General features: G+C 62.3%; 1 protein-coding gene across 1 annotated transcript; it reads left to right on the top strand.

The window, feature by feature from the left end:
• Positions 1-913: 913 nt before the first annotated feature.
• QSOX1 (quiescin sulfhydryl oxidase 1) lies at positions 914-11,463 on the top strand. Its single transcript, XM_048313112.1, has 12 exons — positions 914-1,195; positions 3,378-3,478; positions 4,772-4,820; positions 5,000-5,102; positions 5,894-5,984; positions 6,213-6,358; positions 6,773-6,910; positions 7,051-7,180; positions 9,009-9,131; positions 9,242-9,386; positions 9,626-9,805; positions 10,174-11,463. Exons 1-12 carry the CDS (start codon positions 919-921, stop codon positions 10,905-10,907), a joined length of 2,217 nt encoding a protein of 738 aa, XP_048169069.1. The 5' UTR covers positions 914-918; the 3' UTR covers positions 10,908-11,463.
• The last annotated feature ends 504 nt before the right edge of the window (positions 11,464-11,967 follow it).

Genomic DNA, 11,967 nt, shown 5'->3' with positions numbered 1-11,967 from the left:
CTTCCCCTAGACCGGGTTGCTCCAAGTCTCATCCAGGCTGGCCCTGAACATTTCCAGGGATGGGGCATCCACAACTTCTCTGGTCAGCCTGTGCCAGGGCCTCACCACCCTCACAGGTGGTGATATTTCTAATATCTAATCTAAGTCTCAGTTTGAAGACATTCCATTGAAGGGGCCACTGGGGATGGAAGGCTGCTTTTTTTAGATGTAGAGCTGGATTTTGTGTGTGTCACTGGATATCCTTGCTGGGCATCCCTGGCAGGGCTGGGGAGAGGGCAGGGATGTCTCCAGGGTCCCCATTCCACAGGATGTCCAGGTGGCGCCCAGTGACGCTGGCTGATGTCAGGGCATCTGACCAGGGCGCTGCCCTCAGGGTGCCCATGATGGTGGCAACGTGCGTTTTGGGGCTGAATCAGCTGCCTTCGCCATTGCAGAATCACAGGTTCATTTAGGTTGGAAAAGACCGCTGCGATCGTCAAGTCCGGCCTGTGACCCAACACCCCCTTGTCAACCAGGCCACGGCACTCAGTGCCACATCCACACTTTCCTTAAACACCTCCAGGGACGGTGACTCCACCGCCTCCCTGGGCAGCCCTCACTTTATCAGAACTGTATCATTTTATGCCATTTGTCCCCTCACGGAAGGGCAACACTGCAGCAAAGGGCGGGGAGGGGAGTACTGGGCCGCCTCCCCGTGATAGGGGGGCGCCGAGAGGGGCCGGGGGCTCTCGGGGGCTGTGCCCGGGGGGCTGTGGGGGCTCTGCCCGGGAGGCTGTGGGGGCTGTGGGGTGTTCGTGCCCCTCCCGGGGCGGGGGTTCCCCGCGCTGTCCCCGCCCCGGCCCCGCCCCGGGGGCGGTGCTCCGGCGGCTCCGGGCGCTAAAGGCGGCGGCGGCGGCGGCGCGGGCGGCCTGGCGGGCGATGTGGCGGCGGCTCCGCGCCGGGGGTCGCGGGGGCCCGGCGGCTCTCCCGCCGCTCCTGCTGCTCCTCCTGCTGCTTCTCCTGCTGCTCCGGGTGCCCGCGGCGCGGCCCGGCCGCCTCTACTCGGCCGCTGACCCCCTGGAGCTGCTGGGGCCGGGGGCGGAGGGGCGGCTGCTGGGCTCCACCAGCGCCTGGGCCGTCGAGTTCTTCGCCTCCTGGTGCGGGCACTGCATCCACTTCGCGCCCACATGGCGGGCCCTGGCCCACGACATCCGCGGTGAGTCCCCGGCCCCGCTGTCCCCGCTTCTCCCCATCCCCGCCTGCCCGCCCCATCGGCGGCCCCATCCCTCCCTGTGCCCTTGACCTTTTTAGCCCCCACCCCTTATCCGTGTCTCTGTCCTCTTCCATCAGCACGCCGTTTAATCCCCGTGTCTCTGCCCCTGCGCCCTTAAATGCCCCCTGTGTCTCTGTCTGTTCACCCGTCAGCGCCCCTAAATTCTCTTCCCTGTGCCCCTGCGCAGGGGAAGTCCCACTTCCCCTCCAGGAGCATCCTGGCATCCCTCCTGCGTCCTTGCCCCGTCGTCCTTCTCCTCTCCGCCCACACTCTTGAATCCTCCCTGCATCCTCGTCCCCGTCAGCATCCCTGCATCCTCTCTGTGCCCTTCCCACCACCATCCCTCTGTCCGCTCTGCCCTGCCCTCCTTCAGCTCCCCAAAACCCCCCTGCGGCCCAGCTCCAGCCTCCCTGGATCGTCAGCCTGCTGGGAAGGCCCAGCTCCCTGCCGCTGTCCAGGTTTCCCCCCCCTCCCCCCGATATCCAGGCCTGGCTTAGCAGCATCCGTGGACCCGCTTTGGTAGGGAGAAGCTCAGGTGGAGCCTGCCCCAGGCATAGGGGGTCCCACTGCCCCCCAGACCTCCCCGCAGCCCCGCTCCTCCCGGTGCCTGCAGGGATGGGGACGGCAGGTTGCTGGGCGCTGATCCCAGCTGGTTTGTTCCCAGCTTTGACCTTGATGCCTGGCCTGGCTGGTGCCAGCCGTGCCTGGGGACCCGCACACCCCGCTGCTGGGCCCCTCGTCCTCGTGCCGGGACTCATCCTGCCTCCCCCGGCATCCCGGGGTGCTTCTCCCTGTTATTGCGCTAATTGATACAGCGCGGCGGTGCCGGGTGAGTCAGGGGGCCGGCCGGGCGGGCATCCCGTCCGTCCCTCCGAGGGGATGCCGTCCCTCCTTGGGGATGCCGTCAGAGCTCCCCGACGGGCAGGATGTGAGGAATGGGGTGCGTGTGCCCGGGCCCCGCGGGGGAATGCCGGCTCTCCTGGCCCCTCTCCAGAGAGGGCTCCCCGCTCCGGAGGCCGGAGCGCCGATGGTGTGCCCGTGGAGGCAGGGCGGGGAAGCCGCCCCCGTGCTGCGCAGCGTCCTCGCTGCCATTCCCACGGCTGGATTCTCGTAGGAGTGGGCTGGACGGGGAGGATGCCAGGGTGAGCCGCGGGCACCACGTGCCGCTGAGTCCAGGAGCGTGCCTCCTCCCTGCAGCAGGGCTTGTCACCAGCCCTCCTGTGCCACGAGTGCCAGGGCGGTGGGAAGCAGCTCACCTGTCCCGTCTCCTGAGACACGGGGTGGTGTGTCCCTGCCTCCAGCATGCTTACACCTGGGGCAGCAACAGGCTCCATCTGCGTGCCAGTGCCATGTCCCTCCCTGTCTCACTCTAAGGACAGGCTGGACATTCTCCAGCTTGTGTCCTTTACGCTAAAAAGAAGCCATTTCAGAGCTTTATTCTCCATTTTCCTGCTGGTTTTCAGAGCCTGCTGTTTAAAATGCCTCCATGCCCTCTTTTGTTCATCTGTTTTACCCCAGGGACCCGCTGCTCTTCACTGGGGAGATGGTGGGGAGTCACAAATGGGGAGTGGGTGCTCAGAACCTGGGCGGGCTCTGCTGCAGTGCCCTGGCCTGGCTGCTGGTTTTGGGTTGTTCCCTCTTGGTTATCAGCTGTGCCCTTGGTCTGGGGTGAGACAAGCCGGAGCCCGTGTTCCTTGCTCTCCCCGAGCTGCGGTTAGCCATCCCTCCCCTTCTCCTGGTGTCCTCTTCCTGGGAGCTGGGGCAGAGGTTGGACAGGCAGAACCAGCCAGGCAGGCGGCATCGGGCAGAGCTGCCTGTGCTCTGGCGCTGGCAGGGCAGGGCGTGCAAAGCCAGCTCCCGCCTCGCACGGCTTTCCCTGTGCTCCTGCTGCCCGGAAAGTAGGGCACCACACACCAGGACGGACCACAGCCCCGGGTGTTCAGGCTTGGAAACCATTGGTCGCTGCCCTGCGAGGGGCAAGCAGCAGTTTGGGACAGGAGGGTCTCTGCCACTGGCACAGCAGGAGATCCCTCCTGTCTCTGCTGCAGGCAGCTGTGGGGAGGAGGGCGGTTTTTGGGGCTGTGGGGGTGCTGAGCTATGCTGACCTCACCCTCTGTCCCCGCAGAGTGGAGGCCTGCAGTGATCCTGGCGGCCATTGACTGTGCCGACGAGGACAACCAGCAAGTGTGCTCTGATTTCGGGATAACCGGCTTCCCCACCATGAAGGTGAGACTGCCTGTGCCAGCTGCTTGCTGGGTTTCACTGTGCTTTGCTTTTTGGCCTGTCCCTCTCTTGCTCAATTGGACTAACAGGGCTATTGCACCAAAATACTCCCCTTGGGGCTTTGCAGGTCAGAGCTATTTCACCCAAAACAGTGCTGTGTCCTGGCTGCGCCCAGTGCAACTGCTGGGTGATGGAGCAACAAGGAGGAGGGGAAACCAAAATGCTGCTTTGTGGCGAAACATGGAGGCTGGATCTCTGCTAGGATGAGGGAGAATCTGAATCCTGGGTTGGAAACCCTTGGGAAAGGCTGTTTGAGGGCAGAGGGAGGTTGCAGGCGCAGGTTTTGGAGGAGGGCACAGGGATGCTGCGGGAGGTTGCATCTCCTGGGAGCCTCCTGCGGTGGCTGGCAAGGAGCCATCCCTCCTGCTGGGCCTGTGCCCAGCCCTTTAGCTGTGTCAACACACTGCTCTGCAGAACCTCCCGCTGCAAACAGAGCCTTGCTCCAGCACGAGCAGTGAAGCAAAAGTGCTCCAGGTGCTACAGGCAGCAGTTAAAACCAGGATTGCCTTGAGATGGAATGGGTAGTGATAAGGGTTTTATCAGACATGCCCTCAGTCCCAGTTTACAGGCCCAGCTCCAGGTGGGGTCAGATTTGGGGTTTTCCAGGTAGGTTGGCTTGGCCCCAGCCCTACCCTGGGGTCTCATCAAGCACTGCCCTGGGACACTGATGGAAACATCTCCCGGGGCCGGGAGGTGTGCTGATGTGGCCGTGCCAAGAAGTCACTTGCTTCACATCCTGTCCCTGCCAAGCACCTTTTGCAAACAGCCCCAGCTCCCAGCCCAGCCTGCAAAGCAAACACCTGGCTTATGCAACCTGGTGTAGCTGCTCTGGCTCTACCCTGGCTACTGGAGCCACTTTGGGAGGCTGGGAGTGGGAAAACCCCCTGTTTTCTGCTTTGTCAGAGCTCTGGGGCAGGGAGACTGGTTTGCAGGACTGGGAAGGTTCCAGCTGCCTCCCTGGAGACACCTGCTCCACTGCCTGCCAGTGCTCAGCCCTTGGCCAGACATGGCTCCCAGCCCGTGCCTGCATCCCTCCCCTCTGGGGGTGCCCCGAAAGATGGGGCCACAGCTGGGAGCTTCCTCTGTGCTGGCTGATGTCAGCTGGCATTCTGCAGTGTTGTGGGGAAACTGAGGCAGAGCTGATCTACAGGGAGCCTCAGCCTGCTGGGTTGCACTTCCTCATGTCCCACTCCAAACACTCACTCCAGTTTCCCCTTGTGTTTTTTTCCCTTTCAGTTCTTCAGAGCTTTTAGCAAGAAGCCAGAGGATGGGATAAGGATTACCAGTGAGTATTCAGAGCCATGGGGTTTTTTACCCCGGATGTGAACGGCCCTGCTGCCCACACCTCCCACACGCTGGAATATCTGGGAGCTCTGGGGTGGCAGCTCCAGGCAGCTTCCCTCGGCTCGGCCCCTGGGATCGGCTTCCCCAGGACCGACCCCTTGGTGTCGTGTCCCCCTGCAGATCCCAGTGCCACCGTTGAGGATCTGCGCCATGCCATCATCACCAACCTCGAGCAGAGCCAAGATGCCTGGCCACCCGCCTGTCCTCCGCTGGAGCCAGCAAGGTAGGGGCAGCAGGAGGCCAGGATGGCCTCTGTCCCATGGGGAGCAGGTTTCTGGGGAAATCCTGAACCCAAAATGAGCAAGCAGCAGCTGCTGCATCATGCACGTTCCAGGGAGACACAGATGACCTGGCCAGGGCAGAGCCATTTCCATCGCCCAAATGAGATGGGGCCATATTGTTGCGTCTCCTAATGAACCTGCTCATCAGCTCCACTTAGAGCAAGCAATTCCTGGGCCCCAAATTCTTTGGGACATGGCAGTGTCATGCCATGCTGAATGAGGCTGTGTTAGAAGCTTTCTCCTGTCCTGAAAAAGGGTTTTTTTGATAGCATACAATTTTGTTGGTATCTGAGTTGTCCTTGCTGGATGCAAACAGTTGCTGCATTGTCCTGAGAAGGAGCCTTTGGATTTCCCAAAGCAATGGTCGAGCCAGGCACATGCCTCAGGTATTCTGGTGCCTCTATGTCTTAGCCAAAAAAACCCCAGCCCTGGTTCAAGTTCATTGATGTTTTTTCCCCTGGGCGAGCGTGCAGCTTCCCCCTGCCCTGCCCTGCCTGTGCTTTGTTTTCTACCTCCTTGGCCATGCCCCGTGGGTTTTCTCAAAGCCTGCGAACCAGAGCAGAAAGGGAGGCTGGAAGCTGCAGCAGGAGGCATTGCCTGCTCGGTGGGGCTGAGCCTGCCCCAGCAGTCCCTGCCAGATGCCAGCGGGCGAGGGTCGAGCTCCCCGTGCGTGGGAGGGCGGAGCGTCCCGCTGATGCCGAGGCACCTGCTGCCGTCCTGCTCTCTCTTGCAGCGCGGAGGAGGTCCGTACCTTCTTCCAGAGGAACAAGGACCAGTACTTGGCACTCATCTTCGAGAAGAGCAACTCCTTCGTGGGCAGAGAGGTGGGTACAGCTACATTTATCCCCCATTTCTCTTGGAGCCTGTGTCCCTTGGTGCCTGATAATTCCCAGGCGCCTTTGGCGGGGCAGCTCTCTTCAGGCAGCCTTCCTGCCCAGCTTGCACACAGCTTAGCCAGTGCCAAATGTTACACAGGGCACTGAACAGCTCTGCTGCATCCCTGGTGGGGCTGGGGAATCCCTCTGCCCCCCATCTGACCCCGGGGCTTGCAGGTGGCCCTGGACATGCTGCAGTACGAGAACATTGCGGTTAGGAGGGTGCTGAGCACCGAGGAGGAGCTCGTGGAGAAGTTCGGCGTCACCACCTTCCCCTCGGGATACCTGCTGCTCCGCAACGGCTCCTTCTCCCGCCTGCCCGTGTGAGTGTGGGACACGTCAGGGTGGCTCCGGGCATGCTGGTGGGGTGCCAGCCTTGTGCCCGTCTCTCTGTGCTCCTCTGTAGTTGTGGGAAGGCGCATCAGGAAGGAGACATGGCTGGGTAGGGGAGGCTGGGCACTGAACTGCATTGCCAGCCCTGGCTGGAGCTGGCAGAAGGGAAAATCCTTGTGACTGAGCCATCCCGTTGCCACACCTGCCTGGAGGTGGCATGACATGGCTACCTGGGGCTCAGTCCTGTTCCAGGGTGCATGTGGGCAGGTGGAGAGTATGGCCCACCATGCGCTCCCTGTCCAGGCCCGAATTACCCACTCGGCTGAGCCTTCTTCTCTTTTGCTTCCTTCCTTGGGGTCGGGTTTGGGAGGGAAGAGGGACTGAGGGCTTCTCCTTCCCGGCAGGCACATAGAGGCACGCTCCTTCTACACCTACTACCTGCGCACGCTGGCGGGCATCACCCGCGGCTCCTACAAGCTGAACACCACGGCCAGCACCGCCAACGACACCGACCACGCGTCCCAGCCACTGCGAGCCGACCGGTCAGAGCCCTCACCCTGCTGGGGACACCGGGGCTGGGGGGTGCCAGGGGGGGCGAAGGGCTGGGACATTCCTTCCCTGGGAAAACCCCTGGTGTGGATGAAGGCGCTGATGGAGCCTCATGTTGCGCTGCCCTCCCCAGCTCCAAGCTGTACATGGCCGACCTGGAGTCCGCGCTGCACTACTCGCTGCGGGTGGAGGCTGCCCGTGCCTCCGCGCTGGCCGGAGCCCAGCTGGCCGCCTTCAAGTGCTACGTGGCCACGCTAGTGAAGGTGAGGAGCTCTGCGTGTTGGGAGAGGAGCTGCCTGTGCCTCCTTGTCCGTTCATGCAATGCAAACACAGTGTGGGCCACCGTGTCCCAGTGCTCGTGGGTAGTGAAGCGTGGCAGTCCCAGGTGTGGGCCCTGTGTCCCGGTGCTCAGTGTACGGCATGGCTGCTGTCAGGCTGTCCCTGTCCCTGCAGATCTCCACACTCAGCCCAAAGTCCCAGTGGGAGCTACGAGGCGGTGCTGGAGTGCTTCAAACAAGATGCGTGCTGCCGGCTTTGGTGGCAGTGGGATCGGCACTTGCAGGAGGTGTTGAGGCAGGAGGTCTTTTCAGAAGAGAGGCTGTCACCTGCTGGGGTGTCAGAGATGGCCACAGGGGTTTGTCACTCTGATCTGGATGCTCGGCTCAGGGAGCCAATCTGCAGGCTCCTTTGATAATAGTCCAGGAAAGGAACTCCCACTCTGAGTCAGGCTCCAGACAAGCCTAATTTAAGGTCTCCTTTTTCCTTCTATGTTGGGCCTGGCAGAGCTGAAGTGAGTGAGAGCCTTGAGCCAGCACAAGCAGGGCAGTTTAATTTCCTGCTGCGATGGAGTCCTGCTGCCTCTGGCTGTTTCCTCCGCCGGGCCTGCAGGGGCCCTGTCTCCATCTCAGTGCCTGTCACAGCCTAGGCTGCTTGGCAGACTGGGGCCGTGCCCTCCTTCTTTGCTCCTTCCTTTGTCAGCCAGGGTCTCACACTCAGTTTGGACCTCACTGATGTGCAAGACACCCCTTGCTCCCACCCCCATCTGCTCTGTCCCAAGAAACAGCTCCAAACACGTGCCTCAGACCTTCATGTGGCTCCTCTGCTTGCCCCCAACCATTGCCCTCGCTCTTTCTCCCTTGAATGTGAACTACGGAGATGGGAAAATAAACCCCCATGGCACCAGCTCCCTGCCCGTGGGTACAGGTGTGCTGGGGTGGGGAGCAGCACTGGTTTTATTTGATCCATTTTCAATTCTCCCCGCAAACCTTCCCCTCGATGAGCTGGAGCAGTGGGTGGTGGATGCCGGTGCTTCCCCGAGGATGCTGAGCCCACGCTGCCATTGCCCTGCTCATCCACAGGACGGAGCAGCGTCCCCAGGATTGCCAGCCCAGGGCTCAGCCTGGGGGAGCTCAGCCAGCAGGTCCCAGCCTTAACTCTTGCATTCCCAAGAGATATTAAAGGAAAGGAGAGGGGGGAATCGTGGAAATAAGTGGTTCCTGGGGGCAGGGGATCGCACAGCAAAGCCTCCTGTCCAAGGAGTCGGGGACACTGTGCAGCGGAACTGTCAGGTCACAGATCATTCCCGTGCAAATTTGGCTCTTCTCATGTGATTCCCCATGGGCCTGGGAGGAAGAGCAGCTCAGACTTAGCAAACTCCTCCTTCCTTTCGCTTCTCCATCACTTCTGTGTGCTGGTGTCTCCTCCTGCCCACAGGTCGATCCCTCTGTCCGTCTGTCTGGTGGTGGCATGGGCTGCCAGGCTGCTCGTCTCCCGGGAGTGGTTTTAAAGTGCAGCTGCTAATCGGCTTTGCCAGACTTATGGACAGAGTGGCTTTTTGCCTCCCTCAGTTGGGGCTGGGGTTTGGAGCCTGAACATGCACACAGGGGACTTGCCACCCAGGGGGGGGACAAGCTGCAGCTCCCAGCCCCTGGGAGATAGGCACCAAAACCTTGCCAGGACCTCGCTGCCCTCCAGCACAGAGGATGCTGGTGCTGCCCAGTGCCTGTCCTGGTGAGCCAGGGGTGCCTGTGGGCTGCCCTGCTGCTCCCAGGATGGAGTCTGTTTTTTCTCAGCCCTCTTCCCCCTCTGCAGTACTTCCCGGGGCGCCCCTGTGTGCAGACCTACCTGCAGACTCTGGATGCCTGGCTGAGGAACTGGACAGAGCCCGAGCTGCCCCGCACCGTTTTGAAGGAGGCCATGAAGAATAACAGAGACGTAAGATGCCCGTGGGCACCCCCAGCCCCTGCTCTCCTTACCCCTGCCCCTTGCCCCCCAGGCTGGCATTGCCTGCCAGCCCCATCACGCCGTGTCCATCTGTCCACCAGGCCTCCCACCCCTCCGTGCTCCCCACCAACGTGACGTGGGTGGGCTGCCAGGGCAGTGAACGCCACTTCCGTGGCTACCCTTGTGGGCTCTGGACCATCTTCCATCTGCTGACTGTCCAGGCTGCCCAGAACGGTCCTGACAAAGGTATTGGTGTCCCTGGGGGCATCAGGGGCTCAGGGAGGGAGTCCCCAGGTGGGCTCTGGCATGGATAGGGATGCTGCATGTGGACAAAGGTTTGTTTCTCCCCTTCTTCATCTCATCCAGGGGCAGTTTCCGTGGGGGACGAGAGACAGAGAGTTGGGGTGTGGGGTTGCTACCTCAGCCATGGGACCGTGGTGGTGGCACTGGGGTCCAGCCTCACCCCCGTGCTCTGCCTCCCTCAGAGTTGCCCCTGGAGGTGCTGAGCACCATGCGCTGCTACGTCCGGCACTTCTTCGGCTGCCAGGAGTGCGCCGAGCACTTTGAGGCCATGGCGGCCGAGTCCATGGACAGGGTGGCCAGCAGGGAGGAGGCCGTCCTCTGGCTCTGGTCCCACCACAACAAGGTCAACGCTCGCCTGGCGGGTAAGGGGGGCTGCCACGAGGGCAGTCGGAGCGGCTTCCTGAGGGAAAAGGGGAGGTGAGGTGGAGGAACGTCCCTCCTCCTGAACGGATCTGCAGCAGCGGGGACATCCTGCTGTCATTGTCCCCCGTCCCAGGGGACAGCAGCTGGTCACTCGGTGTCAGACTGCCCTGGAGATGCAGCTGGATCTTACATGCTCCTTACAGGGAGCTTCCCAAAGCTGCTGTTTGCCCACGGAGGGACCCTTCCTCCCGAGGTGGCTCCTCCAAATGTCCCCATCCCCAGCTGCTGGATTCTCCGGGGTGTTCATACCGGGGGAGGGAGTATCACACGTCCCCTCTAACCCCCTTGCTGGCTCCGGTCCCTGCAGGAGGTGACACCGAGGACCCCATGTTCCCCAAGCTGCAGTGGCCTCCGCCGGACCTGTGTCCGCAGTGCCACAAGGAGGAGCGGGGGGTCCATGCCTGGGAGCAGCCGGCCGTGGTCAGGTTCCTCAAGGCACACTTCTCCCCGGCCAACATCTACATGGACTATGCCGAGGCCGACCCCATCCCCGCGGCCAGGGAGGGGACCGGGGCCAGGCTGGGCACGGAGGGCCCGCGAGAGGAGAGGGGGAGAGCAGACGAGGAGGAAAAGGAGACGGAGGCAGAGGCGAGAGTCCCGGGGCGCCCGGGCTCGCCCGAGCCGCGGCGCCCCAGCATCGTGCGGCTGAACCCCAAGCTGCGGGAGGGGGGCGAGGACATCGTGGACCTGGATTCCTTCAGCGAGCAGCACTTCAAGAGCCAGGCGCTGCGAGCGGCCGCGGGCCGGCGCCGGCGCATCAGCAAGCGGGACACCATCGCCCTGGGCCGCGGTGCCGCGGCGGGCAGGGAGCGCCGGCGCGCCCCCGGCGTCCTGCTCCGGGAGGAGGAGGAGGAGGAGGCTGGGGAGGGCCTGCGGAGGAGCCCCTGGCTGCGGGTGCTCGGCTTGGGCTTCTCCCGCCTGGACATCAGCCTCTGCGTGGCCCTCTACTTGCTCTCCTCCATGTGCCTCCTGGGCATGTACACCTTCTTCCGCCTGCGTACCCGCGCCCGGAAAGGCCGCCCCGGCTTCCCCGTGGCCTGACAGGGGTCGGGGGCCCGGGGGTTTTCCCCGGGTGGGCGGGCTGCTGAGTCAGGACACCCCTGGGACAGCGTTTTGTCCCACAGCGGGGAGGGGTCTGGCACATCCCCCTCGGGAGCTGCCCTGCTCAAGGCAGTTGCCTCGCCCAGCGTAGGGGGTAGAGGGCTCTTTTTGGGAGGAAGGAGGTGTCAGAGCATCCCCCTCTCAGGTCCTAGTGCCATGTTTTTGGGCGTGTGGGAGCTGGGACGCGAACGGTGGTTTGTGTGTTGGCACCCAGCTGGCCTCAAGGTCCCTGGCACTGGGCTGGTTTCAAACTGGGAAGGCCAGTCCTGTGCTGGAGAGCAGCCCATTGGGGTCCAACCACTAGCAGGGCCAGGAGGGTGAAGGTTTAGCCCCAAAAAGTGGACACTGATGGGTGGGGGCAGCAGTCATGGGTTCAGATGCATTTTGTATCCCCCTCTTTGAGATGTGGCCCGGGGCCTCCCCACCTTTCCTCGCCCCCTCCCCACACCGTTGTTCATTCTCTGCTTGTCTTAGTGGAATAAATTATTTTTGCCGACACCTGCCCTGCTGTGTCGGCTGGTCCCTGCCACGTGGGCATGCTGGACTACCACCCCCCATTCCTGCTGTCCCTGCTCCCACCTCCCCCCCATCCCGGGAAGAGCACTTGGTTTAAAAATCCTTTCAATATTTTTAATGATTGTGGTATGTTTTCTCCTGCCTTTTCCTTCGGGATGATGCACCTCTGGCCAGCTGCCCCCCCCCCCGTACAGCTGCTACATCCCCAGGGCTGGGATGGCTCATGGTTTCTCCTCAAGCAGGGGAGGGAGATGAGGCATGTGGGGGCCAGGAAGCTGATGGAAAAAAAGTTGGCACGACCTGTGGAGCTGGAGTTCGGTGCTGACCGTGCCTGTGGTCCAGAGCAGGGAGACACACGGCAGCATCCCTGGGGACCAGGACTTCCGTGGGTGTGGGCCCCCTGTGCCTGTCCCCGATTCTCTCTGCCCTTTTATCCTTGTTAGGAATCATTAAGGAAAATGGTTGTTTTCCAGAGCCGGGGCCG

The sequence above is a fragment of the Corvus hawaiiensis genome, chromosome 9 (genome assembly GCF_020740725.1).
Source record: "Corvus hawaiiensis isolate bCorHaw1 chromosome 9, bCorHaw1.pri.cur, whole genome shotgun sequence".
Lineage (NCBI taxonomy): Eukaryota > Metazoa > Chordata > Aves > Passeriformes > Corvidae > Corvus > Corvus hawaiiensis.
This window is presented reverse-complemented; position numbering and strand designations above follow the sequence as displayed.

What these genes read in the sequence shown, in the direction of transcription:
- QSOX1 (XM_048313112.1), top strand. Translation starts at nt 919, where the DNA reads ATGTGGCGGCGGCTCCGCGCCGGGGGTCGCGGGGGCCCGGCGGCTCTC. An exon ending in GGATGGGATAAGGATTACCA is followed by an intron (nt 4,821 to 4,999) that starts GTGAGTATTCAG and finishes GTCCCCCTGCAG; the next exon opens with ATCCCAGTGCCACCGTTGAG. An exon ending in CCAGAACGGTCCTGACAAAG is followed by an intron (nt 9,387 to 9,625) that starts GTATTGGTGTCC and finishes TGCCTCCCTCAG; the next exon opens with AGTTGCCCCTGGAGGTGCTG.